Raw genomic sequence first — 24,895 nt, 5'->3', positions numbered from 1 at the left:
TTAGAATATCCATACCAACTAGAAGCACCGTTGAAGAAAGTCACAGCCAAACAAGTTTTCAACAAAATCCAAACAGATATGAATCCGAAAAAGTCCCCAGGGTTCGACATAATCACTGCAAGAATTTTAAAAGAACTTCCCAAGGAAGGCGTGCAATATTTGACACAGAATTTTAACGCAATCTTAAGAACTGGTTACTATCCCCTTTTGTGGAAAGTGGCACAAATCATCTTAATACCCAAACCAGGCAAGTCTGTAGAAGAAGTTAAGTCCTATAGACCTATCAGTCTACTTTCAGTGATGTCAAAGGTTTTTGAAAAACTCTTACTAGACAGATTACAGCCGATCCTTGTAGAAAAGCAGCTAATACTCAACCACCAGTTTGGATTTAGACAACAACATGCTACCACCGAGCAAATTCATCGAGTCTCCAATTCCATAAACAAAGCCTTAGAAGAGAAGCAATACTGATCTGTAGCCTTTTTGGATGTCTCGCAGGCTTTTGATAAAGTCTGGCACACTGGCTTGCTATACAAAATAAGAAAAGTCCTTCCTCTCAACTACTTTCTAATCCTCAAGTCCTATCTCTCCGACCGTCATTTCCTTGTAAAAGTTAAAGATCAGTGCACTAACTTACATCAAATCAAAGCTGGAGTACCCCAGAGTAGTGTCCTTGGACCAGTTCTCTACCTACTCTACACAGCAGATCTTCCTACAAGCCAAAACATCATCACAGCCATATATGCAGATGACACAACAATCATTGCAGCTCACTCAAACCCGTACATCGCCTCGCAACTGCTCCAGACAAATCTCGACAGTATAACTATCTGGTTACAAACATGGCGAATTAAAGTAAACGAAAGCAAGCCAGTACATATAACGTTCACTAATCGAAAAGATACGTGCCCAACCGTCTCATTAAATAATCAAGTACTACAACAAAAGGATGATGTAAAATACCTAGGTATGCACTTGGACCGCAGACTAACGTGAAAGAAACACATATTCACGAAAAGAAAACAGTTGGGTCTGAAACTCAATAAAATGTACTGGCTGCTAGGAAAAAGGTCACAACTGAGATTGTACAATAAAATTTTAGTATACAAGGCAGTGATTAAGCCAATATGGAGCTATGGTATCCAACTGTGGGGATCTGCGTCGAGATCCAATATCGACATCCTGGAGAGATTCCAATCGAAAACCTTGCGCATTATCACAAATGCACCGTGGTACATGCCCAATGAACTCATTAATCGTGATCTCCAAATGAAGACTGTCAAAGAAGAAATTGCCAGTTACGCCCAAAAATACGACATCCGACTACAAAACTACCCCAACAGGCTAGCGAAGAACCTAATGAGACCCGAGCCAAACAGAAGGCTGAAGCGCCACACTCCAAGCGATCTACTAGGTCTGGATCCCGCGTATGAAAAAAAAGTTGATTAATAGCAAGCTGAAAATTTGTTAATAGCTTAAGGGTGTCTAGTCGAATAAACTTTGATATGTGTGAACACTGGAACAGGGGTAGTTTTAATTGTGGAACAGGTTAAAAATTTGGAACGGTCACAGCACGAAAACGGCATATTTATTTTGTCCGACAGAACAGACTTAAACTCTTCGAACAGAGATTAAACTCTCATGCAAAAATCAGACTGCTATTTATCACCAAATGGGCGTTTAATGAGTGGAACATGTAGAATATGTCAAATGACAGGAATTATGACAGGTAATAAATAGCAGTCTGATTTTTTCATGAGAGTTTAATCTCTGTTCGGAGAGTTTAAGTCTGTTCTGTCGGACAAAATAAATGTGCCGTTTTCGTGCTGTGATCGTTCCAAATTTTTAACCTGTTCCACAATTAAAACTACCCCTGTTTCAGTGTTCCCATATATCAAAGTTTATTCGACTAGACACCCTTAAGCTATTAACAAATTTTCAGCTTGCTATAAATCAACTTTTTTTTCATACGCGGGATCCAGACCTATACGAACAAGATTTTAAATTTTAAATTTTCAAAAATATTTTATTTATTATAGAGTTATATTTATAGGGTTTTATTTATTAGTCACAAATAATTTTGTTAAGTATTAAAATTATGATTTCATAGGTTATTGTCACTGGACAGTCTCCTGCAAGTTTCTTTTAATTGTTAAACAATTTACTTATTGTAATCATTATTACAGATTGTAAATAAATAGGATGTTAAAAAAACTTTACTAAGTATCAAGACATTTACTCAACAGTAACGAGACATTTACAGTAGAAGCTGATTTGCTAATTCAATTATATTATAGCAATTGCCTTAGTTGTCGAAGCATTTAATCTAAATAAAAAATAAACTTTAAAAGAAATTCATAGAAATTCAAAGAATTATTGGCAAGAGCAAGATGGTGATGGTCCTCCCGATGAACACGTCCCTTAAAATCCTACACACCAACCACAATTTTATCAAAAAACACAATGTATGTACATCGTTACAAAAAGTAAGTCTGTGTATCTGCATTTTGTTAATCGAGCCTAATCGATACTTTCTTCTTTGTGTGGGTCAGTTCTTTAGTTTTCCTGTATTTTGCTGATAATGGCTCGTGTTGGGCCGAATCGCGTCCAATATTTTTAACTTTTAACACTTTCATCATCATTATCTTCACGTAGCTCTACAACCTTGGCTGGGTCCTGGCTGACTGTACAACTTTCTTCCAATTTGTTTGGTCTTCCATCAACCTAGGGTCAAATGGAATGTTCATTTTTCGGAGATCTGATTGTCATTCGGAGATCTTTTAACACTTTAGTAAAATTATTTTTACTTTACAACAATTATAGATGACATCGAGATACAACAGCTTGTATAGTACGGACACCTAAGATGAATGGAGGAAAAAAGAATCCCCAAAAAAGTGTTAGAATTAACACCTACAGACAAACGAAAACGAGGAAGACCAGCAACTACTTGGATAAAGGGCATCTCCAAGGCGATGTCGGAAAGAAACTTGAGAGAAGAAGACTTCCACAATAGAAAGGAGTGGCGATTAGTAACAGAAAGACGTAGAACACTGTAAAACGGATACAATATATATGTTACGGGCAATAACGTAAATCCGGCCAATAACGTTAATAACCGGTCAATATTGACAATGTCCTTGTGAATTAGCCGTTGACGACAATGGCCGGATATTAACGTTATTGTTCATAGAAATTGAACATTGATGATAATTTCAAATTTTTGATAACATTTCCATCATTGTCCGGTCAATGTCAACAATGCCCGTTGTGAATCGGTCAATGTTAAAATTTAGACTAAAAGATTGGTTATGTTTACTATTTGCTTTATTTCTGTACTCGTGCTGAAATTACTCGTAGTAAATTTTTGTAAATAGTGTTAAAAAATGGCATGGTTCACTATATTGTCAAAATACAAATGATTAGCTTTCAAAAGATATCTTATATAAAAAATAATAGGAGATCATACCTAATTTTATTTATTTATCACCATTGGCCATTTGCTTTTGGCCACTGTCGTTATTGACCGATTATTAATGAAAACCCTAATTTTAGGTTATTTTTTTATAACATTGGCCAATAGCTAATGTTATCGTCGTTAATGGCCGCCGGGCATTGTCGCTAATAACCAGTGGAAATGGACATTCACGACAATGCCCGGTCTTTAACGTCAATGGCCAATTTACATAATTTTCCGTAACATATAATATATAAGTAAAATTATTGTGGTATCTTCTTAGAGTTGAGTATTGTGTTACTTCTAGACCACAATTGAGAACAATGGATACTTCCTTTCATATAAAAAATGTCTATTTGACGAATAAACATTGCGTTTGGCTTAAATTCAATGTTCAAGATGCCACCCACCTGCCTCTTGGAAGTTTGAACATTTAATTTAAGCAAAAAGCTGTGTTTATTTGTTAAGTAAACATTTCTTTTGTTTTCTGACAGCAGTAGAATGTATTTTTAAATTACATTCATTATTGTTTTTGGGTCAATTAATTTAATTCGAAAAATATTTTGTTGGACACCCTGTACAAATCATTATGTTGATATTAGTAAATAGAGAATTGCATACCTTTTCAAATGAGCTAGCACACGACCCTATTCTCATGTAAAAATCATCGATTACGTTATTACGCTCAGATGGATGACGTCATTAGTATGATATAATAATATGCCAGAAAATCGTAAAAAAAATCGATTAGTTTTGGGATTTTTTTCCAAAGTCGCTCATTCACGAAATAATGAATTTAATCCATTTGGCTTTGCCACACTGTATAACAAACGCAATTTTGTTTTATATAAAAATCCAAAATAAGATACAATAAGAATATAATGGAAAATCTATTTTTAAACACAGAATGCAAACTGGTATTAATCCCAATAATTTTTTATATGCTTTTTTCTACGATCGTGCCAAAATGTCTACTTTCGCGCACGCGTTTTAGTTTAGAAAGTTTTACTTTTCCGCACGCGTGTTACTTTTCCCACGCGTTTTACTTTTCCGCACGCGTTTTAATTTTCCGCACGCGTTTAGATATTTTAATATGGCCTTAACATAATTATAATACATGCAATAAACTAATATTTCGATATTATTTACTATTTTATTTCAAATGTATCTTATTGTGTTCCTGTTTTAATGAAATTAACGCGACAATTCGATGAAATAAAATTATTTTGACATAATATTCGAAAGTCAAATCGGTAGACAATATCAGTCGTTTTGAATCATCGTCATGGAAACCAAGATCGTCGTCATGCTAACTAATTATATTGAAAGTTTGGTTTTGACAACTTTGTCAAAGAATTAATTTGTGTATGTATTTTCATATTAATTAAATTAATTGATTAAGATTTGGTCAATTTTTAAAAACTGGTAGAAATAATATTGTTCCTAACTCTTGCAGAAAGTCTCTGTTCCGCACTCGACTACTTGCCGAACTCCCGCTTCGCGTCGTTCGGCAAACTGCAGTCGCGTGCGGAAAAGTATGACTTTCTGCACTTGATAGGAAAATAGCTATTGAATAAATATAATAGTCGGAGCGATAGAAGCGGATTTTTGCGTGATAAGTAATACGGAAAAACTATACGGGGATATGTTGAATTAGTTGTGTATATGACTTTTCCCAAGGGCCGGAAACCAGAGTGGGGGATAAGGGTATTTATAAGGGGTCAAAATCGCGGTTTTTATTATTTTTTTGTGACGCTCATGATCGAGATAGTTCACCAAAATTTGGGAATAAGTAGGTCATGACGTAACCAAGTAAAATCTCTAGGGGCGGAACGCTGCGTGGCCGACAAAGTGGTGGGGGTAGGGGTGAATATAATTTGGGAATAAGTAGGTCATGACGTAACTAAGTAAAAGCTCCAGGGGCGGAACGCTGCGTGGCCGACAAAGAGGTAAGGATAGGGGTGAATATAAAAAATATAAGGGGTTTTTGCGACGTTCGCGATTGAGATGGTGCACCAATATTTGGGAATAAGTAGACTCTGACGTAACTAAGCAAAATCTCTAGGGGCGGAAACCAGAGTGGGGGACGTGCGTAGTTATAACGGGTCAAAGTCGCGGTTTTTATCATTTTTTTTTTGTGACGCAGTACAACATTGGTCAAGATTTTACTTAGTAATGTTATGGTTTACTTATTCCCAAATTTTGGTATACTATCTCAATCACGAACGTCGCAAAAAACCGCTTATATTTTTTATATTCACCCCTGGCCCACCCCTTTGTACCCCAAGCAGCGCTCCTCCCCTGGAGATTTTACTTAGTTACGTCATGACCTATTTACTCCAAAATTTTGATGCACTATCTCGATCATGAGCGTCACAAAAAATAATAAAAACCGCGACTTTGACCCCTTATAACTACCCTCACCCCCCACTCTGGTTTCCGGCTCTGGGGATTTTAATTAGTTATGTTATGGTCTACATATTCCCAAATTTTGGTGCACTATCTCAATCACAGACATCGCAAAAAACCCCTTTTATTTTTTATATCCAGCTCTGCCCCACCACTTTGTCGGCCACGCAGCGTGCCACCCCTGAAAATTTTACTTAGTTACGTCATGACCTACTTATTCCCAAATTTTGATGCACTATCTCGATCATGAGCGTCACAAAAGAGCTAATAAAAACCGCGACTTTGACCCTTTATAACTACCCTCGTCCCCCACTCTGGTTTCCGGCCGTTCGGGAAAGTTGTACACAACTAGTTCAACATATCCCGGTATAGTTTTTCCATATTACTTATCACGCACAAAATCCGCTCCCAGCTCTTAGACTACAAGAATAAGATGTAAGAAAAATCAAATGTGTGGTAATATGAAATTTAAGATTAAATTCTCTACGGAAAATTTACCTTTGGTTTTTATTCACGTATAATTCACAAAAAGATAATTTAGAAAATTAATGCAATTAATTGATTTTTTATAATTTATGATTTACATGATATAAAAAATTATTGTATACTTTAGGCTATTAACATTTAACTACCCGCGCATCAAGTTATAACATAACTACACGCGTGGCGTACTTTATACGCCACAAGAAAATACACTTAAAAACAACGGAATTGTTTATTTTTTTTTTTGAAAAAATACACTTAGTTTTTTGTATAAACCTTATTCGGCATCAGTGAATACTTGAAGTTCCTTCTCAGTAAGCCAATTGGGATTTATAACTGGAATCATGGAATAACTGGATTCCACGATAAATAAAATTACTAATAAAACATTTTTTGAAATGTGATTTTTTACAGGAGAAAAAGTATTGTTTATAAAGAAAAATATATTTTGTGCCATAATGACTAAAAAACAATTGAAATATGTACTTATATTACTACTTATAATAAGATAATCGTGGCGTATATTGTCCACCACCGGAAACAACAAATAATAAACTGTATATTACGATCTTCCCAGAACGCAGATTATAACGAAACTAAAACCAAATTGTAAAGCACATTCCAGTGATAGGTTAGAGACATAAACAAGGTCAAAAATTAAATTTTTAAATATATTTGAAGTAGAATTCTTATATCTGGCGTACAAAATACGCCAGCGCGTGTAGTTTAAGGTTAAGGAAATGATCTAGATAAAATGTAAATTAGTATTGTATAAGTATAACTTATAATTTTTTCGTACAGCAGGAATATAATAATTTTGCTCCAAAAGAAATCGTAATTGAATAATCGAAATGCACGTATTTTGCGAGCTCTTTAATTTTGTTCATTTTAAGTACAATTCTCTCGTAAGCCGGGAAGATGTTTTCTTGTCCGGGTTTTCTTGCCAAGGGATTGTAGTGGAATAATTGAAATTCATGTATTCTAACAGTTTATTCTTAGAATTTATACACTATATGAATTATACCCACGATAACATATATATTAATTTTTCTCAACATCTTTCTCTTGAGTTGAATCAATTAAAGAGTCGTTTGAGGTTAATCGGATGAGTCCAAAAATCGAAATTATATCATTTCAAAAGTGCATGAGCAGCTCGTAATTCTACAGTATAAGGTATATCGATTTAATAAGTATATTTTTAAGTATAGTCAGGCTGAGTTAGCCCCCATAAGAAATGTTATATTTCTGTCCAGTGTAACGAGCTGAAAATTTTTAATCTACGGGATATGTAGCGCATAAATATCTCTTAATTTAGCGCTAATTGTTTTCTAATTTCTACAAGATAGAGATACTGATACTCAGAGAATCTGTGGGGGCTTGACATTGTTATGGATCGTGTGACCGAAGCAAAGAAAACATAATATATGTATATTTTTGAATAAGACGTTCTATAACAAATGGACAGAGATTTGCCTACATGAACCAAATGACGAGGCGACAACTAATTTTTAACAAAAACCAGTAAAGACAATGCATGAAGTTAAGAAATTAATGAAATAATAAAAAATAGAATTAAATAATTATTTGAAAATAAATTAACAGAGAAATCTGTCATTTATAACGCTACAGCCTTAGCATCTTTTGGTTTTCCAATAATGTTTTTGAAGGAAACATATGAACTATTTTTCCATCTGCAGAACCTTTCATTTGACGCTTTTACGTTCGCATTACACAAATTCTCAGCTATTTATTCAGCTTTTTCTTTTAAAACTGTACCGCTGATAGGAACATTTCGGGCCCTCTTTTCAGTAGATCGTTCCGTAATGCTTGTTCAGTGTCTGAGTTTTTCTCAGTGCGTTTCAGTTTTTGTGTTAATTTTGAATTAGCTTGTTAATTGTTGATAACACTGTCTTGGTTTTCTCACCTGACCTTGTGAAATTGCAAAACATTTTCACTTTTTCTGTTAAAGTAAGATCTTTTCTCTTAGAATTTAGCAATGCCATGATTCACTTCTTGCAAACAAGTAGTCTCTCGGTGACTTTAAGTTAAATCTTTTTAAAAATTTATGAATTAACCATGAAGTGGATGGGCCACAGAAACTTTAATACAAATAAAAAAGTACTTATAACTTGTGGATGTTTCGTAAAACGATCGAATTGGTAATAATAACAAAGTAATAAAGCATTTACCCGATATACTCTAATTAACCAGACATTTAAATTTTTATGAAATTGTACATAAATATTTATTAGTTTAACTGAAAAATATTCTACTGCACGGTATTATTATATTAAAAGGTATTCCTACAAGCGGATAAATTTTTTAAGGAGAAAATGGGAACTTTTCCGGACCACAACTTGATATTTTATAAACCGAGATATTCCTATAAGCGGTTTTCTAAAAAAAGCGGGTTCGACTGTATTATTATAAAAGTTTAAAGGCTTAGGCGCAAGTATTTTACGGATATCCCTAATTTTTCTTTTTTTTTTTTTTTTTTAATCAAATTGCATGTAGTAAATGTCTCACTGGTATGAAAGCTGCAGGAGATCTAAACAGTAGTTGACAATGACATTATCATCAGCACCATACAGATAATTATTTCGTTCAGATTTTGAAAGTTCTTGAATAACCGTTAATTGTATAATCGCTTAAATTAATAATCACTAAATTAATGGGATTATTTTTTCACTGTGTCTTCAGTGATAATTTATATACTATACAAGGAAAAGTAATAATCGAGAAAATAGAAAAAGTGATTTTAATGATATACTGTTACTATAAAACGCTTAGATAAATTTTGAACATATTTAACAACAAAATACTTAGATCACAGAATATAGCTTGAAGTATTCTGTGTTTGGATCTTCGATAAATAATAAACAAAAAATAACTTTTTTTTAATTTCACGTATTAAATTAATAATTATTTATCAAATATAATCAATATTATTTAATAAACAACTCAAAATATTCCTGAACCCTTTTAAAATATAGTAGCCTTGTCAACACATTCTGTTCGACTGAGTGCATTGTATGACAAAGATAGCGAGTGTTCGATTTGGAAAATATCACCACGGCCATAGTGTTGATGTTTTCGGATCCTGAGAAAACTAATAAACATTCTTGACAAATTTAAACGCAAAACGAAATATTATATTATTATTGAGTGCCGAAATTCCCTTAGAATAAACAAAAAGTTTCTTTTGAATAAGGTATTTGATATTAAAAAAATCACACTAAATTTTCTCTTTTTTTTTTGGCTTATAAAAATCACACTAAATTTTTTGGCTTATAAAAAAAAAGCTTGTTTTAATAATAAAAAAATTAATTTTTAGCAATGCAGTTAATTAAATCCGGTATAATTTGACTTAAACTTTCAAATGCTGTCATCAGAATTGCTATTTTATTTTTAATCAAACGTTATTCGCGTTCAAAAATTGCAATTTCTCGATTTTTTGAAAGTTCCACCGCGTTTATCTCGAAAAGTATGCATCCTACGAAAAAGCTTGTAAGAACATTTTTTGCTTATAATTACCCAAGAAATACAAAAAAATGTTTTATTTTGCAAAAATCGATTTTATGTAATTCCTCAAGTTATTTGTTTATAACAATCTTATCGACATTCGGATCAACTGTTACCCAAAAAATTCGTGATCTACGGGTCAAAATACATAAAAATACGTGGGTAAGTCCATCTAAATAAAGGAGCCCGTATCACCCCCTCCTGGCCACAGCACTAATTTGTTTATAAGCCAAAAAATTGTTTATAAATTTAAAACATTGCTGAAGCTGCTTAAATAATCCGATTTCAATTCTGTAAATTGCATTACATAGGTGGAGTACTCTTTTATAGTATGTAAAAGATTGACAAATCTTTGTGTGTTCTAGTTTTTGTTGTGCAACATTTTAAAAAATTTTAATTTTTTAAAAAAAGTTTAGATTGCAAAATTATTATGCAAAATCTAGTAAGTCAATTTTAGTGAAATTTAGTGTACGGTTTTAGCACATTACAGAAATTTTCTAAACGAATTAGGAAGGTTCCAAGTGTAACCTGAGTGATGGAAAATCATTGAATATAGACAGGCTTGTTTTGCCCCCTTATTTTATATTTATTGCTATTTTGAAGCAAGGGTGATCATTTAAGACATTTTTAACTAATCGCATCTGATAGAAAATTTAATTATCTTTGTTTTATTCCTATAGGACTTTGTTCTAAAATGAATAGTTTTTATGTCATAAGCAAAAAAAGGTAAAAAAAAACGATTTTTTTTTTGTAATTTTTAAATATTTTATTTTTTTATTAATGTTCCGGGCATATTTGAGAAGGAGCATAAATCAATTATTATTAATGAAGTTATCACCTAGCTTTATACGCAAAAATCTGAATGCCACCTCTCACATCCACCTAAAAACAGATCCTGACTGGTCTATAATGTTATGCATACGCTTATTTTATCGTTTGTTAACGTAGCTTTTTTTTTTTCAGAGTTGACATGTCTCAGGCTCACAAAAACGGAAGTTATTACCAATGCTGTTCCGGTTTTTGTATCGATTTATTACAAAAGTTTAGCGAAGAATTGGGATTCACGTACGAACTTGTAAAGGTGGAAGACGGAAAATGGGGAACTAACGAAAACGGAAAGTGGAACGGATTGATATCTGATCTTGTCAATCGGAAAACAGATATGGTTTTGACATCATTGATGATTAATGCCGAGAGGGAAGCTGTGGTAAGTGAATAGATATACATAACCTGTAACTCTGTTAGCTTATTGTCGGCAAAATTGGAAATTTTACTGAAGCAACTGGTTGTACAGATGTAATATGGATGTTATCGTGTTATGTTGGGGCATTTTATGAAAATCAATAAAGGGAATGCCAAAGGCAATATATCATGTTAGGCAAATCAGTTGTTGCCGCTAATAGTTGAATGATGGATAATTATGACAAACAACGTTAAAATTTCACATATTCTACACAATATTATTTTTGGCGAATAATTTATTATAATCAAAATATGTAAATATAAATTGATAAAAATTGGATTTCGACCGGTTTTACAAATTCACATTTGGCGAGATTTTATTTCTATTATTTATGTTTATGATGATAGAAATGATTGAACTGGTTCAGTTTTATTGCTTTATTTATTTAGTTTATTTTTATAATATAAATTTTTAAAATTAATTAGTTTCATTGCTTTATTTCTTTAAACAATTGGTTATAACGCATCCAGTGAGGTGATTAATTTTCATCATTTAAAATTAAATTTTAGAGTAGGTATAGGGCTACGAAAGGCTTGAATATGTTTTTCAGAAATTTGTAACAGGACTATGCTTTGTTTTTAAACCAGGAGAAGTAAAGTAAAAAAAAAAAAGAATTAACTCACAAGAGTTAAGTCGCTAAAAAAATCACGGAATACATATTCTTTTTAACGCTTTTCTGTACTTCAAGAGTATGCATCAAATTTTTAGACGTTAATTTGACTGACTTTTCTTCAATGCAAATTAATGAAAATTTGCAGCCATATGCGTTTGCGGGAACAATACACGAACAGCCAATAAAAAAAATTATGTTTATTAATTGTTTAAATAAAAAAAAAACAATTTTATAGGAAAATGCTTAAATTCTTTTTTTTACAATTTAGAAACTTTTAGGGATTGTAGCTAATGATATGAACTATAGATAATTTCATTTTTACGCTAATTGTTTACGTTATGCTTCATAAATAAACACTAAAGTTTCAAATTTTGAATGCTCATATATTTGTTTACATATAATTCGGCGTTTATTTGTGTCAAATCTCACTACGATACGAAACAAAACTTCAACCAAAACTCGAATTCAAAAAATTCGTGTTTTTATCGTAGTCTTAGAAAAACCACCGGTAGAGACGTTTTGTGCTACAATTTGCATTAGGATTCGTTTTGTCGTATTAATTAAACGCTTTTCTTTAGTTCAATAGTTTGGGCCCAATCTTTGGACGGTAATTTGACTGCCTTTTCTTCAATGCAAATGACTAAAAATTTGCAGACATATGCATTCGCGGGAACAATACACGAATAGTCAATAAAAAAATTGTTGTTTATTAATTGTTTAAATAAAAAAAAAACGATTTTAACGAAAAATGCTTAAATTCTCTTGTTTTTTACAATGAAGAAACTTGAAACTTTTACAGATTGTAGCTAATTATATTAACTTTACATAATTTCACTTTTTACGTTAATTGTTTACGTTATGCTTCATAAATAAACAATAAAGTTTAAAAATTTTTGCCGATTTTCAAACAATAAATAAAAAAAATTTAAAAATTTCTAGCACATTCGTTAAAGAAGAGCGTGGTGCGAAAACCGTTTATTCGATGAAGACGCGCCACGCTTTTCTTTGACGAATGTGTTAGATTTTTTCAATTTTTTTTTTTTTTTGATTTTTAGTTGATTTTTTATAATATGTTTAATTTTATTCACTCGTAACTAAAGAAAAGCGTTTCTTAAAAATATTTTTTTATATATCGTCGCCTCAAAGCAACAGTAGGATAAGTCAAATATTGTAGTTTCGAGAAAAACGCAAATGAAATTGTTACCAATTTTTCATTACTTAATAACTTTTTTATATTTGAATGGATTTACATGGAATTTTGTTTGAGTATATAACTTTACAGGCCTTACATAAATATTTATATTAATTCATAAAAAAGTGACAAATGGAAATTGGAAAAAAGTTACTTGTCCTACTGTTGCTCTAAAAGTTAATCTGTTTTTTAACGATATCCGTAAATATGTGTTATAAAGTGAGGACGTTTGAGTTGGAATAAATTCATTACTCTGGAATGGGAGCGTTTGGAGAGAAATCCTGAGACAGGTCGATTTCTATTTTTAAATTATGACTTTTTACCATATATATCATACTAATGACGTCATCCATCTGGTCGTGATGACGTAATCGATGATTTTTTTTAAATGAGAGTAGGGGTGGTGCGATAGCTCATTTGAAAACTTATTTAATTATCTATTCATTAATATAAACGTTAACATAAATATTTATACAGGGTTCGCAAAAAATTTTTGTTTATTAAATTAATTGAGACAAAAAGAAAAGTGCATGTAATTCATTTACTTTAAAATACATTTTGAGTGCTGTCAGAAAACAAAAAGAAATGTTTATTTCATAAATAAACATTTTTTTCGCTTAAATGCATTGTTAAATTTACCACTCACCTGTCTCTTAGCAGCTTGACCATTGAATTTAAGCGAAAAGTAATGTTTATTTTTGAGATAAATATTATCACCTGTTTTTCTGACAGCAGTAAAATGTATTTTCAATTAAATAAATTGCTTACATTCCTTTTTTTGTGTCAAATAATTTAATAAAAAAAATATTTTTTGAACACACTGTATAAATAATTATGTTAATATTTACATTAATGAATAGAGAATTAAATAACCTTTCAAATGAGCTATAAAAAACCCCTACTCTCATTTAAAAAAATCATCGATTAACGGTATCCATAAATATTATATTAAATTAATACGTCGCTAAAGAGTTCCAAAAACAACTGCTTTTTATATAAAAGCAGAGTATCAATCTAAAAATTAAAGGAATAACACAGAAAACACAAAAATCGCCGATATAACTTAATTAACCTATGAAATGTCACTAGTGTCAAAATTTGATAAATGTCATTAGTGCCAAAATTTTATAACAGTGGAGTAAACTTGCCTGCGGTTGGACCAATTACAAACAAGCAATACAGCGCGGTAAATTTGAATCACTCCTATTGGTTAAAGAACAAACCATAGATATTTTAGATTTTTTTGGCTGAGGTTGAATTATCCATTTTTATTCTCACAATACAACTTTTAATATGAATGTAATAGTCAAACTGTGGTAAGATTTCTGAAGATAATAAATATTGTAAGTGCAAGCCGTTTAATATAAACAAAGACAAATATAACTTAAGATAACTTAGTGTTGCATTAATATTTTGTGACCAAAATTAGTAAACGACAAAATACAATAGTAGGATATGTATGTTGTCTTAGTGTTACATTATATCATATGAGTTAAAGAGAATTAAGCTACACAAAGATATGTAATATTGTGAAAAAAGTATTCCACTTTTTATTTATCTTAGGGCCGGTTGTTCGAACGCTAATCAGCATTGATCACTATCAAATACTTAATTACTGTCACAACTGTCAATGTCAACTTTGGTTGAGTTGCCGAAAACATAATTATTGTTGACAATTATGAAATTAGTTAATCAATTATGTTAATAATTGTTATGTTAATTGACTAACTAATCTCATAATTATAATTAACTATGTTTTCAGCAACCCAACCAAAGTTGACATTGACAGTTGTGACAGTAATTAAATATTTGATAGTGATCAATGTTGATTAGCGTTCGAACAACCGGCCCTAAGGGCCGGTTGTTCGAACGCTAATCAAAACTGATTATTATCAAATATTTAATTACAATTATATTTGATTAAGCGTACTTCTGACAGATGTCGCATTTTGAGGTTATGTTGACTGATTTATTTTATTATTTTGGTTTTAATTCAAAATAAAACATAATTAAACTCTTTCTGATGTTAATTTCTTGTTTTTACTTATAAATCAATAATAATAATAAGCAATTTTTAATAATTTAAGAGCTGCGGCTATACTTTAATTACTGTTTTACCTACAATCAATAACTGATTAGTGTTTTACATGTATGTTTCATGTCGCGATTTGATTCCCATCAAGAAAATTGATTACAATAAATGATTGATTATAATCAACTTCTTGATTAGCGTTCGAACAACCGGCTTTAAGTGTTATACTCAACAGAAGGGTTTATTTCCAATCATTTGAAATGGTTATCCCAAAAGTCATTTTTTTTACATATCCTACTGTTGCTTTGAGGCGACGATATATATATTTTTATTTGGTTAATATTATGGGCCTTATACGGTAATCCATAAATATTATATTATACTAATATGTCGCTAAAGCGTTTTAAAAACAACTGTTTTTATATAAAAGCAGACTAAAAATCTAAAAATTAAAGGAATAACGCAGAGAACACAAAAAATCGTTGACGTAACTTAATTCTGCCATCTGCCATGTAACTTAATCTGTAAAATGTCTTGTCAAAAAATTATACAGGGTGTTTGATAAAGAATGGGCCATAGCTTAACCTTAGATCCCTGAGCTTAAAATAGGTCGATTTACGCTAACTTACCTTAGTACAAAAGTTGATAATAACCTAAATACAGGGTGTCAAAGTTAAACTTTTATTTTATTTATTTTTGAATATTTCCTGATAGGCATAGGACAACAACACGAAATTTGGTAAGTGGTGCTGGTATTGTACAATGTACTAAACTATATTCAACAATCGTTTCTGGCTACTACCAGAGGCGTACGACGGGGGAACATAAATGGTTGACCCTTTCCAAATTCTACGGCACTGGCGGATTTGCTGTTTTAGCAATTTTTTTATTCTCCAATACTTTTTAATTAAAAAACATACTCTTTATTCGTAACGATAAAGCCACTAGTTTTCGAGATATTTGAAGCTAAACACGAAGAAGCATAATACATTAATCAAAATAAGTGTGCCTTTTCATTTTTAACTTCAAATATCTCGAAAACTCATGACTTTATCGTTACGAATAAACAGTATATTATTTGCATAGAAAGTATCAGAGAATCTAAAGATTATGCTAAAATAGCAGTTTCATCAGTGGCGTAGAATTTGGGAAGGGTCAACCATTCACTCTCCCCTGTCGTACGCCTCTGTTATTAACCACAAACGATTATTTAACATAATTTAGTAGGATGTAGAGTACCTACACTTTCTGCCAAGTACCATTAGGATATGTCAAATAGTTTTATAGTATCGGGCACACATAATTCTTAAAGTTTTAAGTAAAGAATAAATTATTAAAAAAAAAAGAATACTTTAAAATAATTTGACATATCTGTGTGATACTTGGCAGAAAGTGTAGGCACTGTAGACAGTGTACACCCTACCAAATTATGTTGAATAATCGTTTATGGCTACTACCAGAGGCGTATGACAGGGGAAAGTGAATGGTTGACCCTTCCCAAATTCTACGCCACTGATGAAACTGCTATTTTAGCATAATATTTAGATTCTCTGATACTTTCTATGCAAATAATATGCACTTTATTCGTAAAGATAAAGTCATGAGTTTTCGAGATATTTGTAGTTAAAAATGAAAAGGCACACTTATTTTGATTAATGTATTATACTCCTTCGTTTTTAGCTTCAAATATCTCGAAAACTAATGGCTTTATCGTTACGAATGAAGCGTATGTTTTTTACATAGAAAGTATTGGAGAATCAAAAAATTGCACTAAAATATCAATTCCGCCATTGGCGTAGAATTTGGGATGGGTAAACCATTCACGTTCCCCCGTCGCGTCGTACGCCTCTAGTAGTAGCCAGAAACGTTTGTTTAAATAATTTAGTAGATTGTATAATACCAGCATCACTTAGCAAATTTCGTGTTGTTGTCCCAAATCTGCCATTGACACCTTGTATTTCGGTTATTATCAACTTTTTTACCTTGCTAAGTTAGCTTAAATAGCTTAAATAGCTTGGTAAGTTAGCTTCAATCGACCTATTTTAAGCTCAGGAATCTAAGGTTAAGCTATGGCCCATGCTTTACCAAACACCCTGTATATTAGTATGTAAAATCTACTAACATTACTCTGTAAGCAGCATTATGACATGCTACTAAATTACAATGTACCTAAGCCTAAAAAAGGAAAAAAAAATAAATGAAAAACAAAGAACCAAAAAAAAAATATTAAAACAATCAATATAAGAATATTATAAAACAAAAAATAGTAATAAAATGAATAGAACTAAATAAAAATTATTGTACGTATTCCAATATACCATGTATTATAGTGTAAGCATTGGTTGATAAAACTATAAGGAAACATGAGTGGCCTTTTGGCTTTGTCAGTGCCATTAATTTTTAGAGAAAAAAATAGTGTCAAAATTTCATAAGACTGCGGTAACTTTGAGTTGAACTCCTCCTGGTTTAAAAAGAGAGTATAGTATAATTACGTCAAAGGTACTTTTAGTTTGGGATGACTCTATCCGCAGGAAGGGCAACAAATATATTATAGTACTAATATTGCCCAAAGCACCACGACCTTCAAGGAGGCCGTTAATGAATAAATGCTTTCTACCCTAAGGTCAATGGTATATAAATAGCTTGTACTGGATAATTACTCTAGAATCAGTTTCTCGTATAGTTGCCAACCAATTATTGAAGAAAACCATATCATAAGCTTATTACAAAGTTATTTGTATTTAAGTTTTGTCGTTATTCGTTGTTTCTGGTACAGGTAGAAGGTAATAAATGTTAATCTATTGTACGTTTAATTAATAAACCTGGTATGCAGCAGGCTTACTTCTCGAAACTTAACGACATCCCAATACAAATGAATTTGTAATAATCTTAAGAGGCTACAGTAGCGCGTCATTAAAACGGAAAATGCGTTCCAAGATTGCGGCTTTAATTTTAAATATTTTGTCGTCGAGATATTTGGCACACATATTTGGCACAGAGCCCAATTTGAGAAATATATTAGTATGTGGAAATTACTTTATAACTAATTACAATATTAAAAAACGAGCCTGTACAGCCATTAAGAATAACAAAAAAATACACTTTCTTCCAATAAACTTTTTTATCCCATGCCTAGATTTTGTGTCATATTGGAACTACTAAAATATTTTTTATCGCTTAGAATAAATCGAACATATTATAACTAAATAACTGATTAGTCGATATAAAGAAACTGTAACTGTCTTTTGACAAACCTGCTGCAGATTTCTGTTCTGTTATTTGTATCGATATCTGTTCAGTGCAGTAGCGTATTATTTTAAGAATTCGTTAGTGTTGATATATAGCGAAGTAGTGTTTATTTTATAATTAATTTATTATATTTTTGTGTAATGGAACTAAGTTGTTGGACTATTTGAAAAAATAGATATTGTGAGTTTTACTTATAGGTAAGTATATTTATGTAAAAGCTAAAAGCATTTCGAATTCTAATGCGAGTATATAAAGTTTTAGGAGGATTTTTATTCTAAAAATATTATCAACAGTTTAAAAAAATGGGAAAAGTTCATTTAAAGTTCTATTTAAAAAAAGGGTTGAAACTAGTTCTGCCCTGCTTAGTAAAAACGTCCGATCTACAATTTTTTTTTTTCGTGATAAGATTTATATTCCACTACTATTAGACATTTAGCATCGTACTGCTTAGTCAGAAAGTCCTTTTCTGCCATCACAAGTCGTACAAAAGCGTAAATTTATTTGTCCTTTCTACAACTAATAGCTGTTGTGCTTAGAATAAACGTCCTATTAACCTTATCACGAAAAAACGAAAATTGTAGATCTGACGTTTTTACTAAGTAGGGCAGAGTTAGAGTGTTTTTTGCGCTCTATGAACTAAATAAAATAAGACGGCTCTTGTTTAGCTTCACAACGAAATGATTATCTACAGGGTGCGCCAAACCTCTGGTTTTCTTTGATTACGGCTAAACTATGGGATAAAATAAAAAAAATTTTTATCAAAACTAATGTATATGAAAACCGTCTATAACTTAAAATTATTTTTGATTATACAAGGTCAGTCAGAAGGACGGTCCGAATCAAAGATTTGTTTTTTTAATGGAACACCCTATATATTAAATCATTTTTAAATAGAGTTTTTAAAAACATGTAAAATTTGTAAAAAGGCTTATATGCCTAAAGTTAATAATTTTCGAAATATATACATTTTAATTGAGAAAAATGGTAATATTTTTAAGGCTGTAGATTATGTTTTCAATGTAATAAAAATTTAAGTGGTAGGTCAAAGTTTTTACAATATAATATAATTTTTAAATAATTTAATATCTTTTACTTATAGCCATAAAATATACAGTGTGATCACTATTTTCAAATACAAAATTTTCTTATTTTTTTTTAAATGGAACACCCTACATATTAGTATTACAATTTGTAGTAAATATTATAACCTTTCTTTTGGTATAAGGTTGTGTGTACATAGCATGTTTGGTTTTGTAGATATTTAAAAAAGAACTATAGATTTTACGTTCTGCGGATACTTTATATCCGCGATAATTTTAATTAAATTTTTTTGCAAAAAAAATTATAATCTGATTTTAGAAATATACACTAAAATATCAAAGATGAAAATAAAAACGTAATTAAAGATTAAGACAAGACATATTTATGCAAGTGCAACTTAATTGAATTTAATAACTTTACAATCATGCTACAAACAATATTTTACCATACTAATAAGTAATTAATATGGGTAAATTAATTATTAAATTAAACAACCAATTTTAAAATCTAGCCTGGAAATTTTTCTACCCTAATAACTTTATTGTACCCAATTTTGTTAGTTAAATTGTATTTACGTATAAGATCAGTTAATAACTTTTTAATTTACCTAATCTTGAAAACGTATAAAGTATGCTTTGAAACAAATGAACGATATAGAAGTACCTATATTATGAAGTAAATAGTATGTATGTAGTAGTGTCACAAAAGCTAGTAATAATTTCTAATGGTTTCGCCTAAATCAAATGTCATATCCACCAATTGTTCGGTTGAAAAAATTAAAATTTAAATGGCAATAGTTATTTTCCTAACAAGTGCAGAAAGTCATACTTACTTTTCCGCACGCGACTGCAGTTTGCCGAACGACGCGAAGCAGGAGTTCGGCAAGCAGTCGAGTGCGGAAAAGAGACTTTCTGCAAGCGTTAGGAATAATATTTCTTCTACGAGTCTTTAAAAAATGACCAAATTTAATCAATTAATTTAATTAATATGAAAGTACATACACAAATTAATTCTTTGACAATGTTGTCAAAACCAAAGTGTCAGCATAATTGGTTAGCATGACGACGATCTTGGTTTCCATGACGACGATTCAAAACCACTGTTATTGTCTACTGATTTTACTTTCGAATATTATGTCAAAATTATTTTATTTCGTCGAATACTCGCGTTAATTTCATTAAAACATGAACACAATAAGATATATTTGAAATAAATTAGTAAATAATATCTAAATATTAGTTTATTTCATGTATTATGATTACTTTAAGGCCATATTAACATATCTAAATTAACACGCGTGCGGAAAAGTAAGACGCGTGCGGAAAAGTAAAACGCGTGCGTAAAAGTAACACGCGTGCGGAAAAGTAAAGCTTTCTAAACTAAAATGCGTGCGCGAAAGTAGACATTTTTGCACGCTCGTAGAAAAAATATTTTTTGTAAAATAATTTTAAGTTATTAAATTCAATTGAATTGTACTGGTGTACGATTTATTTTAATCTTTAATTACGTTTTTATTTTCATATTTGATATTTTAATGTATGTTTCTAAAACCAGATTAAAATTATTTTTTTTTGCAAAAAAATTTTTTAATAAAAAATCCGCAAAAACGTAAAATCTATAGTTTTTTTTTAAATATCTACAAAACGAAACATGCTAGGTACATACATTCTTCTATCAAAAGAAAGGTTGTAATATTTACAACAAAAGGCAATACTTATATACAGGGTGTTCTATTTAAAAAAATGAGAAAATTTTGTATTTGCAAATAGTGATCACACTGTATATTTTATGGCTATATGTCAAATATGTTAATTTATGTAAAAATAACAGTATACTAAAAAAGCTTTGATATATCATTTAAATGTTTATTACCTTGAAAGCCTAATTGACAGCCCTTTGAATATTACCATTTTTCTCAATAAAAGTGTACATATTTCGAAAATTGTTAACTTTAGGCCTATAACACCTTTTATAACCTTTTAATATTTTAACAAAAATGTATTTAAAAATGATTTAATATATAGGGTGTTCTATTTTAAAAAAACACAACTTTGGTTCGTACCGTCTTTCTGACTCATCCTGTATAATCGAAAATAACTTTAAATTATAGACGGCTTCGATATACATTAATTATCTTAAAACATTTTTTTGTATATCCCATCATTTAGCCGTAATCAAAGAAAACCAGAGGTTTGGCGCACCCTGTAATAATTATTGTTTCGTGCAATCCCGCATGTTAACATAAAATTTTTACCCATTTTGGTTTATTTTTATAAATATTTATTTACTAATAATAAAATTATTGTTTTCTATTAAATTCATTTACCGCGTCAATGAGTATATTTCAAAATATTGATCTTAGATAATATTAAATATTGCCACTGTTGCCAAAATTTAGCAGAACGTTCGAAAAAGTGTATAATACTATCTCTTTCGAAAAAGTTATATTGATGACGCGCAACTGAAGGCACTTAAGATAGGATTGTCTGCAATAATTTGTTGGCAACTATAATTTTAGGTATTTTGACTTATCGACAGGGTCTTACCTTGCGACTGCCCAAATATATAGTGCGGTGAAATTGCTATAATAATTAGAAACTTGTCGGGTCAAATAAGAAGCTAAACCAAATCATGTTTAATGAAACGTCTCAATTTTTTATTGACCAAAAGAAAAGTTTACCGAAGTTGTGGTGAAGTGCGGTAAATTCAATTTTGCTTAAACCGTAAGATAGCGCGACTACCCTAAGTTTTACATCGATGACTTCAGAAATTTATCAATTGAATAAGTCCAGACTCATTCTTAAAGTTTCCAGACAAAGTACGGGGTAAACTTTATTAATTTGATATATTACATTGGCCTTTTATGTACCGAAAATATTAAATAAAAACTATTTTTAATATGCCTTGCAATATCAATGTCATAAACTATCTCTTCAAATAAATCAAATATTCTACCATTAGTCCAGGGCGCATCTGTTTTGAGATGGACGTTGAGAGGTGACTCAAATTTTTTTGCAGAAATTGCTTGAAAATAAATCAAATAATAATATTTGAGTTATCCTCCCTCTCAAAAAGGTCCGGATCATTGTTTAAATAATCAAAATGTAAAAAAATGAAGGAAAACTTCGATGTTTTTCTTCGTTTTTTGATTATAACTTTAAAAGTATTCATTTCCGAGAAAAGTTGTGCTGACCTAAAAGTTGTATAATTAAATTTCCTACAATATAGAATTGGTTAAAAAATTAAAAAATTGTCATCCTAGTTGCAAAATAGCAATAATTGCGAAAAAAACATACAAAAACGAGTATTCGCATTTTACGTTTTTCAACCATTTATGCTATACTTAGGAACTTCATATTTCACCCAGAAAAACTTTATGATACAGTTAAATAATACTGTAAATTTCATTAAGACCGGTTCAATAGATTTTGCAAAATAAATTTTGCAATCCAGCTTTCGCAAAAAAAATTCATTTTTTCAAAATGTTACAGGACTGAAAATAAAGCAGATAGCAAGTTGAAATTGTTTTTGCTTATAGAAGTGTACTGTACCTATCATTTGCAATTTGCAAAATTAAAATCGATTAATTACCACGGCGTCAGGAAATTTTTTAAACAAACATTAATTTTTGGTGCTACGCGCAGGACAGCGGTGTTCGATTCACACAAGTTGATTTCCACCATTTCTTCCAATCTTTATCTAATATATTATTTTCTTACTCTATATTTTGTTGTATTTTAATATTTTAATTCCACAAAAATCAAACTAATGTTATTATTGTTTGTGAAATATTGTTTAAACAATTGCATATGTTTAAAAATAATAAACTTTTATTCTCTAAGTTAAAATATATGAACAAAGAAAGTTTTTGCTAATAAAAGTGTTATTTCAAATGACAAAGTATGTGTTTTTATTTTGCAATAAACAAATTTATTTATTTATATCGAAATGTAATAAAAATTAAAATGTATCAATAATTATCAAACGTCATTGGAATGCCCAATCAGAGCAAACTATTCGCTGTCCTGCGCGTAGCACCAATAATTAATGTTTATTTAAAAAAATTCCTGACGCCGTGGTGTTAATTGATTTTAATTTTGAAAAATTTCAAATGAAAGGTACAGTACACTTCTATAAGCAAAAAAAATTTCAACTTGCTACCTGCTTTATTTTCAGTCCTGTAACATTTTGAAAAAATGAATTTTTTTGCGAAAGCTGGATTGCAAAATTTATTTTGCAAAATCTATTAAACCGATCTTAATGAAATTTACGGTATTGTTTTACTGTATTATAAAGTTTTTCTGGGTGAAATATGAAGGACCTAAGTATAGCATAAATGGTTGAAAAACGTAAAATGCGAATACTTGTTTTTGTATGGTTTTTTCGCAATTATTGCTATTTTGCAACAAGGGTGACTATTTTTTTTTTTTAATTTTTGACCAATTCAATATTGTAGCAAATTTAATTACGCAACTTTTATGTTAGCACAACTTTTCTCAAAAATGAATACTTTTAAAGTTATAATCAAAAAACGAAGAAAAAAATCGAATTTTTCCTTAATTTTTTGACATTTTGATTATTTAAACAATATTCCGGACCTTTTTGAGAGGGAGGATAACTCAAATATTATTATTTGATTTATTTCCAAGCAATTTCTGCAAAAAAATTTGAGTTACCTCTCAACGTCCAAATGTACTAATATTTTTACAGATGCGCCCTGGTCTACATACAGTATGGTGCAAATGTTAAATGGAATAAATTCGTTATTTCGTAAACCAGCTACATTAAGGAAAAGTTCTGAAACAGGTCGGTTTTTATTTGTAAATTCTGATTTTGTGTCAAATATATCATACTAATGACGTCATCCATGTGACTGTGATGACTTAATCGATGATTTTTTAAATTACAATAGGGGCCATGTGCTAGTTCGTTTGAAAGATTATTCAATTCTCTATTCAATAATATAAACATTAATACGGTATAGCTCGAAATAAACAGTACTGAAACTAAAACATAGGTGTCTCTTTGTGCTCGCTGACATGCCCAAATTAATTAGTATAGACCTGTCAAGTACTCCTTAAACAATTAAGTAGTAAGGCCTAATTGTTAGTAATGGTGTTGAATACAGAGAAGAAAGTATTTCTGGAGGAGCATTATTTTCGCTCATATGGAATCAGCCGATAATATCAAATATTGAAGGACGGGACAACCTATCATACTTTTGAACAGTTCGTCAGTTTCTTCAGGGATATTTTCCAAGCAGATTATTTCACGATTTACTGAGCGAACGGCTCCACGAGCGACAAATTGACGGTAGCAGTAGCAGTAAAATGAAGCGTGATAAATGAAACCAACAGCGATAATTCTAGGCGGCTCCACGGAACTGTAGATTGTTGCTCAAGATCGGGAGAAGGCGCGTCGTCAAGGTCATGGCACAGATGTTTCATATCTCTAGATATTATAGTTTTCTCCTTGAATATATGGGTAAATCTACCGGTTTGTACCTAAATTTTATATAGGGATGGTCACTTCTAAAAATTCCTTTTGTTGTAAGATTAACACGTGTATTTGCAATTGTGATAAAAATACGACCTTTAAAAATTAAAGACCAAGACGACGCGCTATGCACGCTGTAAATTGTCGCCCTCGTGGAG

General features: G+C 30.8%; 1 protein-coding gene across 1 annotated transcript in view; it reads left to right on the top strand.

The window, feature by feature from the left end:
* LOC114337088 (glutamate receptor ionotropic, NMDA 2D-like) overlaps positions 1–24,895 on the top strand; it is a 646,411-nt gene that overhangs the window by 257,798 nt on the left and 363,718 nt on the right. Inside the window, exon 2 of the mRNA XM_050652861.1 lies at positions 10,835–11,078. Coding sequence (XP_050508818.1) covers positions 10,835–11,078 — 244 coding nt within the window. The remainder of the gene's footprint in view (positions 1–10,834; positions 11,079–24,895) is intronic.

This window comes from Diabrotica virgifera, chromosome 6, assembly GCF_917563875.1.
Source record: "Diabrotica virgifera virgifera chromosome 6, PGI_DIABVI_V3a".
Lineage (NCBI taxonomy): Eukaryota > Metazoa > Arthropoda > Insecta > Coleoptera > Chrysomelidae > Diabrotica > Diabrotica virgifera.
Note: the sequence above shows the minus strand (reverse complement) of the source record. Positions and strands in the feature narration are given on the sequence as shown.